This window comes from Opisthocomus hoazin, chromosome 4 (genome assembly GCF_030867145.1).
Source record: "Opisthocomus hoazin isolate bOpiHoa1 chromosome 4, bOpiHoa1.hap1, whole genome shotgun sequence".
Lineage (NCBI taxonomy): Eukaryota > Metazoa > Chordata > Aves > Opisthocomiformes > Opisthocomidae > Opisthocomus > Opisthocomus hoazin.
Window position 1 is genome coordinate 93,712,121 of NC_134417.1, and position 17,049 is coordinate 93,729,169.

Sequence of the window (17,049 nt, forward strand, 5' to 3'; positions counted from 1 at the left end):
CCAAGGTCCCCTCGCAGCCTTCTCTTCTCCAGGCTGAACAAGCCCAGCTCCCTCAGCCTCTCCTCCTAGGAGAGATGCTCCAGTCCCCTCCTCATCCTCGTAGCCCTGTGCTGGACTCTCTCCAGTAGCTCCTCCAGAGACTGTTCAGTAAACCGAGCTATGGCCAATTGCAACAGTAGCAGGAACAAGACTTGAATTCTGCAGAAATCAGTTCAACTTACGGTCTCTTCCACGTGCACAGCTTCTCCACAGATATTTGCCACGAGGACAGTATTGCAGTTTCCCCCTGGGAAAATTAAAAAAAAAATAAAATAGTAAAGAATACAATGTGGGGGTTTTTGTTGTTTCCTTTTCTGGAATGTATTATATTATGTGCTGACAGAAATAGAGAAAAAGAAGCAACAAAAACACAGCCAGTTTGTAGCTGTCACTCTAAAGTTCCCTTGGGTACAGCAACACAGCGGCACAGAATGACCTAAGAACCAAGGTAAAATATGTTTCTCATGTGGTGATGATGCAGTAAGAAGTTGGGAGTACAACCTGTGCAAGCCTGAAACTGGGAAAACTGGAGCAGGGGATTTGAAAAGCCCTCGGCCTAAATGATAGCGGGGAACCTGGCCGGACGTTGCCGCTGCCTTTCCTAAAAGCAACACAAGAGCGGTGCTCGGAACGCCTCCAACGTCCCTCTCGGGTCTGCTGGCTTCGGTTACCCCACACAGATGCCTACAGCCTGGTTTCAGCTGCTTTCTCCTCCCGTGTCTCCAGCCTGCATTCCGAGAGCACGAGCCTTTCCTGGGGATTCACGATGCACCACAGCTTGGGGTTTATCACCCGTAGCCTGATGCTAAAGCAGGAGCATCTGAAAAAGCTTGTAACACACTGGGGGGCGTTTTGGTGTTAGGTTTTTTAAATTATTCTAACCAAGGTTTTGTGAATTTCTGCCGGCTTGATCGGTGCGGGCTTTGTACCATCTCCTGCGCCTGCTGTTTTGTTTGATGAGGAAAAACAGACACCCTTTGCATAACAAATTAGTTCCATGTGTTTCCATGTTATGATCTCAGGACTCGGTATGCTCACCAAAACAACACTGTTTTCCAGGAACCGTATTTGGGGCTGCTGCGACCCCCAGCTCTTACCTAGCGAGTCCTTGAGGACGTGAGTGAGCTTGCTCTGCCGGAAGGGGATGTGCTCCCTCTTAGGATCAGCCAGGGCAACGACGATTTGCTCCAGGAACGACAGCGACTTGTTGATGTAGGTGGCTTCTTTCAGAACCTGTCCTTCAGACTGTAACGAAGATCAAAAGGCAAAGCTTCCACAAGACGTGTTTCTGGCTGAAGCGCAGAAGAGAGCCTGCTCCCTACGGAGGGTACAACTCTGCTTGGCTGCGAGGGTAAGGAGCTAACTCAGACCCAATAAACTGGTGATCAAGATCTTTCTTCAGCTTGAAAACAAGTTTTCAGAGACCTCAGTTTTTCATTACAAGTCCACCAGGACCACTGGCTTTCCTTCCCAAAGGGTAAATCACACGTTTGTCACAGGGCTGATGTGATTTCTATTCTGATCAATACAGAATCCACACGGGACGCGAGGAGCTTTCAGGGGTTGAGCCCTAACGCTCTAAGGAAGCGTCAAGAGTTTGCCATGACCAGAAGCGGGGGATTTGCACCGTCACTCATGGAATGAAGAGGAAAACCAGAGGTTCTTTGTCTTAATAATTGATGGCGCTGGCCCTTCCTTTTGTGGAGAAATGATAGAGTCAGATAAACTAACTGAGTGTGGGTCAGGGCAGGAGGCACACGCAGGACGGGAGTCACGGATGCGTGGACTTAGAAATGATACGCATCAGCCACGAACAACTCGGCTCCCCCCGATACGTTAATGTGACTTCCAATTTGTCACAGCCTCTCCTGTTCGTCACCGGCTGAGTTCTGCTGTGGGGAAAACCCGCAACGTCACCTCCACCGTGCTGATTACTGGACTCGTCACCGTGGAGCGCCGTATTTCTTCCATTACTTACTCCAGTCTTGCTCAGTCTCTCTGAGCCCGCCAGATCTATTAAGTTGATTTTCGAGTTAATGCATTTGATGTTGGAGAAAACTCTGAAACGAGACTGAGGGAGGAAAGAATATAAACTGTACTTAAAGAGTAGACAAAACTGAAATGCAGGAGAAAACAGACACGTAGAGATCCTCAGCCATTTGAGTCCCCAGGAAAACTGCTGGAGCCCTTACCTCAATATAAATAGTGAAGATGCAGTGGGATCTGGATGAATTTCTATTCAGCGCGTGCTCTGCTATCACTCTGTTGGTCTCGCCCTGTAAATCAAAAGTCAGAACTGAAGACAGCGTTTTTAAACAGAATAAAGGGAAATGAGGAATCCACACAGCTAAACAAAGAGTGGTTCAACCTTCACACAGCCTGCACCGCCGATCGGTTGGCCAGAGCCGTCAGAGCAGGAGCTCACCGTCTTTTTTCCGTCTGAACATGAGGAAGAACTTCTTCCCTCTGAGGTTGACGGAGCACTGGAACAGGCTGCCCAGGGAGGTTGTGGAGTCTCCTTCTCTGGAGATATTCAAAACCCACATGGACAAGGTCCTGTGCAGCCTGCTGTAGGTGACCCTGCTTTGGCAGGAGGGTTGGATGAGATGACCCACAGAGGTCCCTTCCAACCCCTACTATTCTGTGATTCTGTGATTCTGTCTTTGCCTCGCTTTCTCACCCAAAGGCCTCCCCGAGCACTTCACGGTGCGGTTGGTAAAGCTCGCTGCTCGCTGTAATAATGCCTTTTACCGGAGACCACACTGTCTGCATTTCCACTTTCAAGGCTCAGCTCGCAGAACTGCGGCTTTTTGAGAGCCTCGTTCAGCGGCAATGCCTCCCTGGCTGTTTCGGTTTCCTGATGACTAGAAAACCAAAGAGCTCCCCACGCTTCAAATGTCATAGAAAACTCCCACATAGAACCCAGCCACGAAGCTGCAATGCCTGCTTACAGGAAAAGAAAGCAACATTGGAAATGATGTTGCAGCTGCTCGTTAGGAGTGCTGGTCTATCACAGAGCTGTGCTGCCAGGCCGGCGAGGCAGAAAAGGAAACGGAAGGCTCACGGGGCAGAAGTGCGCTTGTCGACGGGTTTCGCAAAGGACAACGACCTTTGAGAGCTGAGGGTCAGTGACCGGCTCCACACTGGGGGACTTCAAATCCAAGAGCAAGAATGAAGGCGAAGATCTCTAGGTAAATACTATCAACCCCACTCTACAGATGAAGAGTCAAAGCGTAGCGGGCAGCCTCCTCAAAGCCTGGGGCTTTCTCTGTGAACTTAGAACCACAGGCAGAGCTCATCTAATCACAGAATCATTAAGGTTGGGAAAGGCCTCTGAGATCACCAAGTCCAACCGTCACCCCAACACCCCCACGCCTGCTCAACCCTGTCCCCAAGGGCCACATCCAGACGGTGTTTGAACCCCTCCAGGGATGGGGACTCCCCCACTGCCCTGGGCAGCCTGGCCCAAGGCCTGACCACTCTCTCAGCACAGACATTTTGCCCAAACTCCAAGCTGAACCTCCCCTGACGCAGCTTGAGGCCATCGCCTCTCGTCCTGTCGCTGGTTCCTGGGGAGCAGAGACCAACCCCCCCTCACTGCACCCTCCTGGCAGGGAGCTGCAGAGAGCGAGAAGGTCTCCCCTCAGCCTCCTCTTCTCCAGACGGAACAGCCCCAGCTCCCTCAGCTGCTCCTCAGCAGACTTCTTCTCCAGCCCCCTCCCCAGCCTCGCTGCCCTTCTCTGGACACGCTCCAGCCCCTCCAGGTCCTTCCTGGAGTGAGGGGCCCAAAGCTGAACACAGTTATTCCAAGGACCTGAACGGATCCCCAGGCATCACTCGCACTGCTAGTGTCAGCAGATCTCGAGTTAAGCTGCATTATCATCATCCTTCTACTCTTTAAAAAGAACATGGGAGTTCCTGCCAATCACAGAGGTGAGCTTAGGACACCACAGTCCCGTTATTAAAACGGCAACCCAAAGATTTTCAGGACACCAGATGGCTCCTACTAAGAGTATGCGTCCTGCAGACAGAACCAAATATTTATTTATGTTTTTCTTGTCAATTAAAGCATCCACAAGTAAAAGAAAGATGCAGGCATAAGTAAGCAAACTCCCTTCACAAAGCCAACGCCTCGTGTGAACGTCCCTGCTGTAAAGTCTGACGAACGGCACGTGTGCCATGACCGTCCCAACCTATCTGCCAAAGATGCCGCTGGCAAGGCTCTTTTTCTTGGAGCACTGACATAGCTAGGACAGGCAGGTGTGGTTTTGGGGAAGAAAATCCAGTGTGGGGCAGCTGGTGGGTCTAAAAAGATCCCAAATATCGCACACTTTGTACTAACTCACTCACTGACAGCCTTAGGTGATAACCAGGGTAAGGAACACGAGTCTTTCGGGATGTCTAGGATCTCAGAATCACAGAATCACAGAATAGTAGGGGTTGGAAGGGACCTCTGTGGGTCATCTAGTCCAACCCCCTGCCCAAGCAGGGTCACCCACAGCAGGCTGCACAGCACCGCGGCCAGGCGGGGCTGGAATATCTCCAGAGAAGGAGACTCCACAACCTCCCTGGGCAGCCTGGGCCAGGGCTCCGTCACCCTCAGAGGGAAGAAGTTCTTCCTCGGGTTCAGACGGAACTTCCTGTGCCTCAGTTTGTGCCCATTACCCCTTGTCCTGTCGCTGGGCACCACTGAAAAGAGCTTGGCCCCATCCTCCTGACACCCACCCTGCAGATATTTGTAAGCATTTATAAGGTCCCCTTTATTGTTAAATATAACAATCAGATAAACCGTAATACTTATTTTCTCTTGCCTCAAAAAGCAGATTTAGAGCATCTTCCTCGTTGCTAACTGAATGTATAGATAAGCCCTTCACATATACCCCCTGTGGGCAATCCACCACAGCCATCTGCGTGTCACTGGTCCCGTTGCTTGTCGTGGTGGACAGGAGGTCACACAAGGTCTCGTTGTAGATTTCCAGGTAGGATATTCGGACAGTGAAGAATGGATCAACGGAATGGGCAGCTGCTTTGAAGACCTAGACAAAGACAAAGAGCTTGTCTGTGGCGGTGCTCGTTCACAAACAGAATTATTCGGAGCACTGGAACAGGCTGCCCAGGGAGGTTGTGGAGTCTCCTTCTCTGGAGATATTCAAGACCCACCTGGACAAGGTCCTGTGCAGCCTGCTGTGGGTGACCCTGCTTCGGCAGAGGGTTGGACTAGATGACCCACAGAGGTCCCTTCCAACCCCTACTATTCTGTGATATTCTGTGATATTCTGTGATATTCTGTGATATTAGCTATTTATGGAGGAGGAGCTATTTATAACTTTCTGAGCAGCTAGAAGTGCATCTGCGTGCATGTAGCTAATTCTGCACCGTGGTGGCCTGAGGGCTGACAGGGCCAGGTCAACAGTTTTAATACAATTTCTCAAAATGACTGTTTTGAAAACACCACTGTGGAAGGTCTGCTTACATTTGGCAAGCAGCAAGAACTTTACACGAGCTTGGAGAACTGAACAGGAGCAACCTCTGCAGATGACAGTGAAGCGTAACTCGAGAATTCCTCCTGCCCTTGTGCCAGGTTGTGCGCGTTATGTCAGCCCCGTTCGCCGCGTGTCGGTTGTCTTTGTGGGAGTGGAGAGCAGTTACCGGTATCGCTGCCTGAAGACAAGCCTTCGGACGTATCGCTGCCTAAAGATAAGCAGACCTGCCCCCTCAGAGCAGCCAGCAACGTGTGCCTCTGGACAGGGAGGGGACTGTGCAGCAACGGGACCGACATAGCGGCGCGCTTCAAGCCAACTCCATCCCAACGCTCTGAAACGTCGCCGTTGTCAGTGCACAAGGTCACGGGGTAGGAAAACAAAGGTACAAAGTAACTATGTTTTATGGGCTCCTCGATTTCTTTAATGATCACCGCTTGGGGAAAAAAAAAAAAGGTCTGGTGGAGATAAACATAGAACATATTACAGAATCACACAGAATCACAGAATAGTAGGGGTTGGAAGGGACCTCTGGGGGTCATCTAGTCCAACCCTCCTGCCGAAGCAGGGTCACCTACAGCAGGCTGCACAGGACCTTGTCCAGGCGGGTCTTGAATATCTCCAGAGAAGGAGACTCCACAACCTCCCTGGGCAGCCTGTTCCAGGGCTCCATCACCCTCAGAGGGAAGAAGTTCTTCCTCATGTTCAGACGGAACTTCCTCAGCTTCAGTTTGTGCCCGTTGCCCCTTGCTGGGCACCACTGAAAAGAGCTTGGCCCCATCCTCCTGACATTCTGATATTCACCATGTTAAAACACTTTCATGAGTATCAGCAAGAGCTGATGCAAGAGATGTCCTTCCAGCCTCTTTTCCCACTGAGATCCAGTACCTGCTGTATAGCACGGGGTATGATTCCTCGGTGCTTGTACTCGGCAGTGGCTCCCGTCATCGTGTAAGTTTTGCCGGCCCCCGTTTGCCCGTAGCACATTATCGTGCCTAGAAGAGATTCAGAAGCAGAAGAATAAACTCAGGAGGGAACCTCTGCATTTCTCAGGTGGAACATCATAAGGATCTCTCCCTCAGATCAAATCTCCACTTCTTGTCAAAATAATAAAAATAGCAACAAATTACCGTTATAGCCAATTAAAGCGTCGGCCACCAATTTCTGAGCCACCATCTCATACGCCAGTTCCTGGGAGATATTGTGAAGGACGCCGTCCAGCCTGAAGGACCAGTCAGTCTGCCTGTTATTCACAACTCCCTTCCTGGCATCTTTTTTGATGTAGATATCGATGCTCTGAAACCCAAAGAGACAAAGATAACTTCAATAGCCACGAAGAGTTTCAGCAGCAAAAACCCCAAACCACTGAAGACCTGGAGATAGGTAGAAAAGACAGCACCAAGAATGGTATTGTTTTCCTGAGCTGGATGGTATTTTCTGGTAATAGATATTCCAAAAAAAGGGAATGTGGCTAAGCTCATCTGTTTACTTTTCAGTGACGTGTCTGATCCTGTGTGCCAGAGAAATTCTTATTTAAACAAGAGAAGATGAGGGGAGGAACTTGCATATGGGAGGATGGAAATAGACCGTACCACGGGCAGACCTCTTAGGCTGGAGTTGTGGTTACCACTGGGAATTCCTCCAGGACCACTCCGCGTCCCCGTCCTTCGGAGGGTTTTCCCTAGTGACTACACCACGAGAAGTACCTTTTCCACAGTCCCACTTGCTGATACAAAACCACGAGGCACCATCAGCGCAGGGGACAGCAAGCAGGAACACATGACTCAACGTGCACCAAAGTGTTCTGCACGGCCTTAAGGCATGGAAGAATTCTGCGTTTCTGTGGGCACAACGGAACCTGAGTTCCAAACCTTTCACGATTGCAGTCTCTTTTTCTCTACCTTCTTGTCTGGCCCAAACTTGATGATATCTTGAGCAAAATCGGCTGTTGGCTTGACTCGCACAAATGCATGGACTCTCTTCTCTGCTGCATCCATTCTAACTAGAGAGGGAAAGAAAGGAAAAATCCATAACGTTACGCTCCCTAAAATGAAAAGTAATGTTATTTGTTACGAAAAGGCCAGCTACAGAGTAGTCCAGTTTAAAAGCAAAGTGTTGACAAATGTTCAGCTGCAGTTTCAACCCTTTATTAAGGACAACTGTGGGTACACAGTTTTTGAAACTTCTTTCCGGCATTGTTGTGCTGAAGAAAACGGAGCGTGTCGAAAGAGAAGGGTCTCACTGATCACGCTTTCCTCTTGTGACCCTGCTTCGGCAGGGGGGTTGGGCTAGGTGACCCACAGAGGTGCCTTCCAACCCCAAACATTCTGTGAGTCTGTGTGTATCAGGCATACTGGTGCTTGACAACACAAGCTTTTCTTCCTCTAGGCCGTGCAAAGCAAAATAATTGCAGGAATATGGGATGGATTTTCTTTTGTCTAGTGTTTTCTCTGTGTGAAGGCTTTACTACCCAAAAGGAGGTTGTAGTGAGGCGGGGGTTGGTCTCTGCTCCCCAGGAACCAGCGACAGGACGAAAGGCAATGGCCTCAAGCTGCGTCAGGGGAGGTTCAGCTTGGAGATTGGGAAAAATGTCTGTGCTGAGAGAGTGGTCAGGCCTTGGGCCAGGCTGCCCAGGGCAGTGGGGGAGTCCCCATCCCTGGAGGGGTTCAAACACCCCTGGATGTGGCCCTTGGGGACATGGTTTAGCAGGCATGGGGGTGTTGGGGTGACCGTTGGACTTGATGATCTTCGAGGTCTTCTCCAACCTTAATGATTCTGTGATTCTATGATTCTGTACCATCAGTCCCTCCACAGCCTGCTGTTCTGCACTGTCAGTTCACCCAAAGCTTTGTTTCCAGCTTCAGAGGCTTCAAGGAAGCCGTGTTACAGGCGAAACCATGCTTACAGGAGCTCCACAGCACTGCAAAAGGCCGTGCAGCCCCTTGGTATGCCAACATTTCCCACGCTCTGAGCAGCAATATCCTTCTTTACAGTCTGTGTTGAATACTCATTTCTCCTATCTTCGTAACCCCTTCTTCACACTGACACGCAAAAATGTATCTGTGAGTGCCTAACGAACACCTGACCTTTAAGTTTCCAGGAGGAAAAAAAGCCACATGCCTGACAGCTCCTGGTGAAATTCTTGTGTTGCTCTTCTGGTCAGTGGGAATTCAGCAAGTCGCTGCCAATGGCTGGCGAGGCTGGAGGACCCGCGGACTAAAATCCCCCGGAGGAGGACTCATAGGACACATCCAGCTGCTAAAGCCCCACCTGAGAAACACGGACTGAGCATTTTTAAATCCCTAGGACATGCAGATGCTGTGTTTTCCCTCGACTGTTTCCTACAGACAGTTTGGGTAGTATCTACCAACAACTTCTGGTTTCAGACAAAATCTTTTGTATTTCTTGTATACTAAATATTTTTGTTTGCGATCTCTCCATCGCCTTATCTGCTGCGCCTGCTCTAAAAAGAAATGTAGAGATGTGAGCTGAACCAAGACTTCTCTTTATTTAAAATAGAGGCCAGCATTTGAATGACTACCTGGTAAAGCTACCGTGGGCGCCTTGTCCTTTCCCTAGACTACCACGGCGATGCCAACACAATGCCCGCTGCGGTATCCAAAGCGGTGCTGGGTTACCGCTATCGTAATCTCTTCAGTAGCGGAGACGGTCTTCAAATAAACCATCTGTGAGAAAGCACAGCGATAAAGAATCACAGAATCACAGAATCCCAGCATGGCAGGGGTTGGCAGGGACCTCTGGGCATCCCCCAGCCCAACCCCCTGCCCAAGCAGGGTCACCCAGAGCAGGCTGCACAGCACCGCGGCCAGGCGGGGCTGGAATATCTCCAGAGAAGGAGACTCCCCAGCCCCTCTGGGCAGCCTGGGCCAGGGCTCCGTCACCCTCAGAGGGAAGAAGTTCTTCCTCGGGTTCAGCTGGAGCTTCCTCGGCTTCAGTTTGTGCCCGTTGCCCCTTGTCCTGTCGCTGGGCACCACTGCAAAGAGTCTGGCCCCGTCCTCCTGACCCCCACCCTGCAGATATTTAGAGGCATTTCCAAGGTCCCCTCTCAGCCTTCTCTTCTCCAGGCTGAACAAGCCCAGCTCCCTCAGCCTCTCCTCCTAGGAGAGATGCTCCAGTCCCCTCCTCATCCTCGTAGCCCTCTGCTGGACTCTCTCCAGTAGCTCCTCATCTCTCTTGAAGTGGGGAGCCCAGCACTGGGAAGAAGCACTCAGACGTCACCATAAGGATTGCCTCTAAGCGTCACGCACACCAAGCTGCCAAAATATTTGCCGGCACCACATAAATAAAGGCAGGAGCAGCACAGGTACAGAATCACAGAATGGTAGAGGTTGGAAGGGACCTCTGTGGGTCATCCAGTCCAACCCTCCTGCTGAATCAGGGTTAAAAGCGAAACGGAAACAGATGGGGAGTTTTAAAGTCGGTAAGCAGCGTGGAAATGCTACTCCTCTGGTTATCGGGGTTGTTGGAGATCACAAAATTCTGCTACACAAACATAACCCAGCGTTGGAGGGGCAGGCGCTTTGTTTAGAGTCACAGAATCGTTTAGGTTGGAAGAGACCCTTAAGATGATGGAGTCCAACTGTTCGCCTAATTTCTGCAAAGCTGCAGCAAGAAGCACAGCAGGAGAAAGGAGCAAAGGAAAATTTCAGGGAAAAACTCTACTACAAATCAGTGAGAGACAGAACAAACTCAGAATGAGCGGCATTTTCCTCCCTGCAGCAATGCCTATTTGGGGTTAGGACAAAAGCAATTCCTCCTGGGAGTATCTACCAACATTAGAAGATGGGAAGGAGACACGGTCTCCCATAACATCCTCACAGGGAAGCTCAGCAAGTGTGGGCTGGATGAGTGGTCGGTGAGGTGGATCGAGAACTGGCTGAATGGCCGAGCTCAGAGGGTTGGCATCAGCGCTGCTGAGTCTGGTTGGAGGCCGGTAACTGGTGGGGTTCCCCAGGGGTCAGTACTGGGCCCAGCCTTGCTCAAGTTCTTCATCAATGACCTGGATGAAGAGTTAGAGCGTACCCTCAGCCAGTTTGCTGGTGACACAGAACTGGGAGGAGTGGTGGATGCACCAGCAGGCTGTGCTGCCATCCAGCGAGACCTGGACAGGCTGGAGAGTTGGGCACAGAGGAACCTGATGAGGTTCAACAAGGGCAAGGGCAGGGTCCTGCGCCTGGGGAAGAACAACCCCAGGCACCAGTACAGGCTGGGGCTGAGCTGCTGGAGAGCAGCTCTGCGGAGAGGGACTGGGAGTGCTGGGGGACGACAGGGTGACCATGAGCCAGCAGCGTGCCCTGGCTGCCCAGAAGGCCAGTGGTCTCCTGGGGTGCATTCAGAGGAGTGTGGGCAGCAGGGCGAGGGAGGGTCTCCTCCCCCTCTGCTCTGCCCCACTGAGGCCCCATCTGCAGTGCTGTGTCCAGTGCTGGGCTCCCCATTTCAAGAAAGATGAGGAGCTACTGGAGAGAGCCCAGCGCAGGGCTACGAGGATGAGGAGGGGACTGGAGCATCTGTCCTAGGAGGAGAGGCTGAGGGAGCTGGGCTTGTTCAGCCTGGAGAAGAGAAGGCTGAGAGGGGACCTTGGAAATGCCTCTAAATATCTGCAGGGTGGGGGTCAGGAGGCCGGGGCCAGACTCTTTGCAGTGGTGCCCAGCGCCAGGACAAGGGGCAACGGGCACAAACTGAAGCCGAGGAAGCTCCAGCTGAACCCGAGGAAGAACTTCTTCCCTGTGAGGGTGACGGAGCCCTGGCCCAGGCTGCCCAGAGGGGCTGGGGAGTCTCCTTCTCTGGAGATATTCCAGCCCCGCCTGGCCGCGGTGCTGTGCAGCCTGCTGTGGGTGACCCTGCTTGGGCAGGGGGCTGGGCTGGGTGACCCACAGAGGTCCCTTCCAACCCCCAGCATTCTGTGATTCTGTGAGATGGGGAAACACCTCTCTGACAGACTTCTAACCAACATCGTGGAGACCAAACAAGCTCTCCAGCTCAACAGCAACACCCCAAGCACCCAACCAATCACATTATTAATTGTTTTTTATCTGCAGCACAATCTTTATCGAGGCACTACGAAGAAAACTACGTGTTTGTTGGTCAGCTAACCAAAAACGTTTCTGGCTGTTTCACCACTAAATTGTCCTTCCCCCCTTCGAGCAATAAATGTTCAAAGGACAAGAGTGAGAATTGCCGTCACCTTCGCTCGTCGTTCAGCACCCATAACGTAAACCAAGCAAGCAAAGCGACCCAGGCCGTGGGTTTTCAAGCCCTTCATGACGAGGGGCCAAAACACCCTCTGAGCACCCTGGGCTGGTCAAAGGGGTCCCTGCCCACAGAGGGGGGTGGAAAGAGATGATCATCTCTAAGGTCCCTCCCAAACCAAACTGTTCTGTGATTCCAGGAAACCCCAGCTCCTCGGTCCCTCCTTACACAGCAGCTGAAGGCAGCAGGACTGCCCCGTTCGTTAGTCCCAGGACTAACGGACTGTTTCTGCTTGGAATTAATGGAAGCACAGTTACCTCTGCAATGGAGGCAGACACCAACGTGCCCACACAAAGACTGGTGCCAAAGCGAAATCTTAGCTGGAAATTTTGGGGCTGATTGGCACAGAAATGTGCACCCAGAGCTGCGAAGTGCGGTTTTCCATTCTGCCTGGGAGACCTGAGCTCACCCACCACGGAGAGGCAAAAGCTTGGGCCAAATCATAGGATCACAGAATGGAATCACGGCGTGGTTTGGGTGGGAAGGGCCCTTTAGAGGCACCCAGTGCAACCCCCTGCCATGGGCAGGGACATCTTCCACTGGATCAGGCTGCTCAGAGCCCCGTCCAGCCTGGCCTGGGATGTTTCCAGGGATGGGGCATCTCCCACCTTGCTGGGCAACGTGGTTCCAGAGCCTCACCAACCTCAGCGTGAAAAATTTCTTCCTTATATCCAGTCCAAATCTCCCTTCTTTTAGTTTAAAACCACTCCCCCTTGTCCTAAACACGAGAGGCAAACTGGGGAAGCAAAGCTGCTTTGGGGGAGGTGGTGACCATGAGGCAGCCCCCAGGATTCAAGTTCCAGTGATGCTTTGAGAGTTGAATCCACCCAGTTGGACACCAGAAAGTCCTGCCTCGGCACCCCAGGCCATCTGCATGCCCAGGGCCACCTCTGCCCCCAGGAGAAGGGGGGAGAGAGCAGCCCCCAGTTACCTGCTGCCTTCCCAGCTGAGAGCAAAGCAACCGGAGAGCGCGGGATGCGAGGCGGAGGGTGACACGGGTGCACCGGTAACGGGGACCTAGGAGAGATGATGGAAGAGGTGGGATGAGGGCTTGAGGGTGGCCGGGATAACGGGGAACACAGGGAGTGCCGTGGGCTGCCACGGCCACAGCCCCGCTTGCTGGGGACAAAGGCGAAGGAGACTGGGGCCGAGGGGGGCTGCAGGGACAGGGGAAGGATCTTCCACGATTATGCAGACCTGGGGGGGGGGGATGGAGATGGTGGGGAGACAAAGACTTGAGGAGAGAAACAACGTCTTGAAGAGGTGAGGCTGGGGGCAGCAAGGGGGGGAGCAAGGCCTATGGAGACATGGCCTGGGGTGGGGGAAACAAAGCCTGGGGGAGCTGGGGGTCGAGACCTGCAGGAGGGGACGAGAACCTGAGGAGGGGGATGAGACCTTGGGGAGGGGGACGAGACCTTGGGGAGGGGGACGAGGGCTTGAGGAGGGTACAAGGCCTGGAGGAGGAGGACAAGACCTTAAGGAGGGGGATGAGGCTTTGAGGAGAAGGACAAAGCCTTGAGGAGGGGGACGAGGCTTTGAGGCGGGGGACGAGGCCTGGAGGAGGCGGACGAGGCCTGCAGGAGGGGGACGAGGCCTTGACAGAGGGCGATGGGACCTGGAGGAGGGGGACAGGACCTGGAGGAGCGGGACAAATCCTTGAGGAGGGGACAAGGTCTGGAGGAGGGGACGAGGCTTTGGGGGGTGGGGGAAGGAGGCCTTGAGGAGGGGGACGAGGCCTTGAGGGAGGGGGACGAGGCCTTGAGGGAGGGGGACGAGGCCTTGAGGGAGGGGGACCAGGCTTTGAGGCGGGGGACGAGACCTTAAGGAGGGGGACGAGGTGCTGAGAAGGGGACGAGGCCCGCAGGAGAGCGCAAACCCCGGGGCGCTGACGCGGCCGGGGCCACCACCGCTGTCAGGGGAGGCCTGGGCCCCGGGGAGGGGGCACCCCCCGCCCCTCACCTACCTCCGCCTCAGCCGGGCCCGTGCGGGGGAAGGCCGCGGCGGCCGGCGGGGCTGTGCACGCCGTTGCCATGGTACCGGCGTCACTTCCGGCCTCTCCCGGAAGCGCGGCGGGAGGCGGAAGCGGGAGGGGAGGAGGAGGTTTAGGCCGCGCTACGGCGGCCGGGCGGGGCCAAGGCGCGGGGGGAGGCGAAGCGCGGCGGCCGGGAAGATGCTGGAGGAGGCGGTGGCGGCGGCGGCGGGGGGAGCCGAAGCGGAGCTGGACCCCGAGGACCTGGTGCACTTCTCGGTGGGCGATCTGCCCAGCCGGGGCTACGGCGTGATGGGCGAGATCCGGCGGCAGGGCAAGCTCTGCGACGTGACCCTCAAGGTGCGGCCTGGCCCGGCGGGACCCCGGCCCTGAGGGGGGGTGAGGGGATGAGGGACCCCTCCCTCCCTCCATCTCCCTTTCCCGGTGTTCCCTCGGGTCTCTTTTTGGAGGAAGGCGGGGAGCAGAGGGACCCTTAGGTGGGGGGAAGGGGGGAGGTGAGACCCCCCCCAGGCCCCTTTGGTGGGGTATGGGGGGGGGCGCTGGGCCTTTATCTCTTGAGAGTTTGGGGGTGCTGGGGGGTGAGGAGCTGGACATGAGCCACCAATGTGCGCTGGCAGCCCCGAAGGCCACCCGTGCCCTGGGCTGCATCCCCAGCAGCATGGGCACAGGGCGAGGGAGGGGATTCTGCCCCTCTGCCCCGCTCTGCCGAGACCCCCCGGGAGTCCTGCGTCCAGCTCTGGAGCCCTCAGCACAGGACAGAGCTGGAGCTGTGGGAGCGGGGCCAGAGGAGGCCCCAGCAATGATGCGAGGGCTGGAACCCCTGTGCTGGGAGGAGAGGCTGGGAGAGCTGGGGCTGCTCAGCCTGGGGAGGAGAAGGCTGCGGGGAGACCTTAGAGCAGCTGCCAGGGCCTGGAGGGGCTTCAGGAGAGCTGGAGAGGGGCTGGGACAAGGGCCTGGAGTGATGGGACAAGGGGTGATGGCTTCAAGCTGAGAGAGGGGAGATTTAGATGAGGCAGAAGGCAGAAATTCTTCCCCAGGAGGGTGGTGAGGCCCTGGCCCAGGCTGCCCAGAGAAGCTGTGGCTACCCCCTCCCTGGCAGTGCTCAAGGCCAGGTTGGATGGAGCTCTGAGCACCCTGGGCTGGGGGAAGGGGTCCCTGCTCATGGCAGGGAGGTTGGAACCAGATGAACTTTAAGGTCCCTCCCGACCCAAAGCATTCTGTGATTCTCTGAAGAACATCACTTTCTTACATCGGAGAAACAGTCTGCAAGCTTGGCAAACCCTCAGGACCGTGTGCCTGGCTCTGCAGGAGCGGGCTGTAAGGTGGCCGGTGCCGGAGTCCTTCAGACCGGGAGCTCATGAGCAGAGGAGTTTGTTGTGGGCTGGGTGCAACATGCAACTCCTAGGATTGATTGAGTCATGCCAGAATGAACTCTGAAGTTTAATTAAACGTGAAGGTGTTTCCCAGCCTACTCATGCTGAAACTTTTCACCTACCTCCCGCTGCCAAAAGACGGAGCCGACGAGGGCTGTGCCTGGCGTGGGGAGCGCAGGACGCGTGATTGGGGTGCAGCCCCGCGCTCCCCACAGATCAGCTGCAGCCTCCCGCAGGCGGAGACCGCTTCGCAGGGTGAAATGCTCCTTGTGAAGAGCCCGGCAGTGCGCTGCTCCGCCTTGGCAGGGGTTGTTAGCTTCTCAGACGCGGTGTTTGTGCCATAACCTGGGGGAAATTCTGTGACAGAACTGGTTTGTGGTGGAGAACGCCGTTTTGTTAGGTTTAAACTTTGTATTATTGAAGTAGCTTTGTGTTGCAGAAGAAGATTCTCAGGTCCTGCGAGTCCCACGCCTCCGGAATCGCGGTGGTGAGCTGGCTGTGCGTGCCCTTGCTGGGGCTGCGCTGCCCTGCGTGGTCCAGAGGGAGACAATAGCGACGAGGTGTGTGACCCCGGCCTTATCTCAATGAACTGCCCCACCATTGTTCAGTGAAACTCTTCTGAAGAAGTTTTCCCGTAGATTTACCATAGCAAAGTGCTTTTTTAATCTTGCTTATCTCACTTTGTGTGTCTTCTGTGGCAAAGTGGGAAAACTGAGGTCTCGAGGGCTGAAGGAGCTGGCGGACGGAGCGCCGTGACGGTGCTGGGCAGCGTTAAGGACGAGGGCACCGCGTTGGCCCCGCTTTCTTTTTTCCTTTTATTATTTCGTTCCAGGGTCTGTTGCTATCTGGGGAGGGTGCAGAGCCTCTCATCCCTACAAAAGCTTAAAATCTGTTAAGAAAGATGTCTCTGTCGTTCCTAAAACGAGTCCTCACTTTCTCCACTGCCTGGTTAATTCTGAAGAGAGCTCGCAGCGATGACAGATGCGTTTGGCAGGGGGCTGGCAGCGTGTTTCCGTGTTGGTTCAAACGGTCCAGCGTTCCCTCGTGTACACGCAGCCTCAGAATCCGAAGTACTTCGCTCGTTTGGTTCCTCTCGTTGCGTTGAGTCGTCGTGTAAAGGCAGCCACCGCTTTGCCGCGTCTGCCTCTCGACGTGAGATTTCTCAGCGCCGGCGCGTCCCGTGGTGATTGAATTCATGGAGCCTGCTGAAACTGAGCCAAGCCTCTCCTCCCCATGGCTCGGTACAGGGTGTCTTCTCCAGCTGCTGGATGCTGAAGAAGTCATTTTTCTTAGCTCGACTTCGGAGGCGGCTCTGAATCGGTCAGCCACCTTGAGCAGCGCTGACGCAAACCGTGCTCGGCCCTGACCTCGCTCGGGAACGCTTTCCGCGTGCGTCGGTGAAGCTGTAAATCCGGTGCGCGGCAGAAGGAGCCCGCCGAGCGCGTTGGCTAGCGGGGACGGCGTTTAAATGCTTCTGACCCAAAGTGAAGGTCGGAAAAGCACCTCTGCGGAGAGGGACTGGGAGTGCTGGGGGACGACAGGGTGACCATGAGCCAGCAGCGTGCCCTGGCTGCCCAGAAGGCCAATGGTCTCCTGGGGTGCATTCAGAGGAGTGTGGGCAGCAGGGCGAGGGAGGGTCTCCTCCCCCTCTGCTCTGCCCCACTGAGGCCCCATCTGCAGTGCTGTGTCCAGTGCTGGGCTCCCCACTTCAAGAAAGATGAGGAGCTACTGGAGAGAGCCCAGCGCAGGGCTACGAGGATGAGGAGGGGACTGGAGCATCTCTCCTAGGAGGAGAGGCTGAGGGAGCTGGGCTTGTTCAGCCTGGAGAAGAGAAGTCTGAGAGGGGACCTTGGAAATGCCTCTAAATATCTGCAGGGTGGGGGTCAGGAGGCCGGGG

At 54.5% G+C, this 17,049-nt stretch overlaps 2 protein-coding genes across 6 annotated transcripts in view; one reads left to right on the plus strand and one right to left on the minus strand.

Moving 5' to 3' along the window:
- Positions 1-13,842, minus strand: part of KIF9 (kinesin family member 9) — a 34,720-nt gene extending 20,878 nt beyond the window's left edge. For 2 of the 4 annotated variants that reach the window (XM_075419962.1, XM_075419966.1), the window contains exons 1-10: positions 13,753-13,836; positions 12,721-12,806; positions 7,421-7,521; positions 6,650-6,815; positions 6,408-6,514; positions 4,851-5,075; positions 2,232-2,315; positions 2,018-2,110; positions 1,137-1,284; positions 222-286 (exon numbers count right to left, since the gene is read on the minus strand). In XM_075419962.1, coding sequence (XP_075276077.1) covers positions 222-286; positions 1,137-1,284; positions 2,018-2,110; positions 2,232-2,315; positions 4,851-5,075; positions 6,408-6,514; positions 6,650-6,815; positions 7,421-7,516 — 984 coding nt within the window. In that variant the 5' untranslated portion in view covers positions 7,517-7,521; positions 12,721-12,806; positions 13,753-13,836. Of the gene's footprint in view, positions 1-221; positions 287-1,136; positions 1,285-2,017; positions 2,111-2,231; positions 2,316-4,850; positions 5,076-6,407; positions 6,515-6,649; positions 6,816-7,420; positions 7,522-9,060; positions 9,206-12,720; positions 12,807-13,752 lie in introns of all 4 variants that reach the window. The other 2 variants (XM_075419963.1, XM_075419964.1) reach the window with 2 other exon arrangements.
- Positions 13,843-13,941: 99 nt separating this feature from the next.
- Positions 13,942-17,049, plus strand: part of KLHL18 (kelch like family member 18) — a 36,146-nt gene continuing 33,038 nt past the window's right edge. For both annotated transcript variants that reach the window (XM_075419967.1, XM_075419968.1), the window contains exon 1: positions 13,942-14,118. In XM_075419967.1, coding sequence (XP_075276082.1) covers positions 13,960-14,118 — 159 coding nt within the window. In that variant the 5' untranslated portion in view covers positions 13,942-13,959. The remainder of the gene's footprint in view (positions 14,119-17,049) is intronic.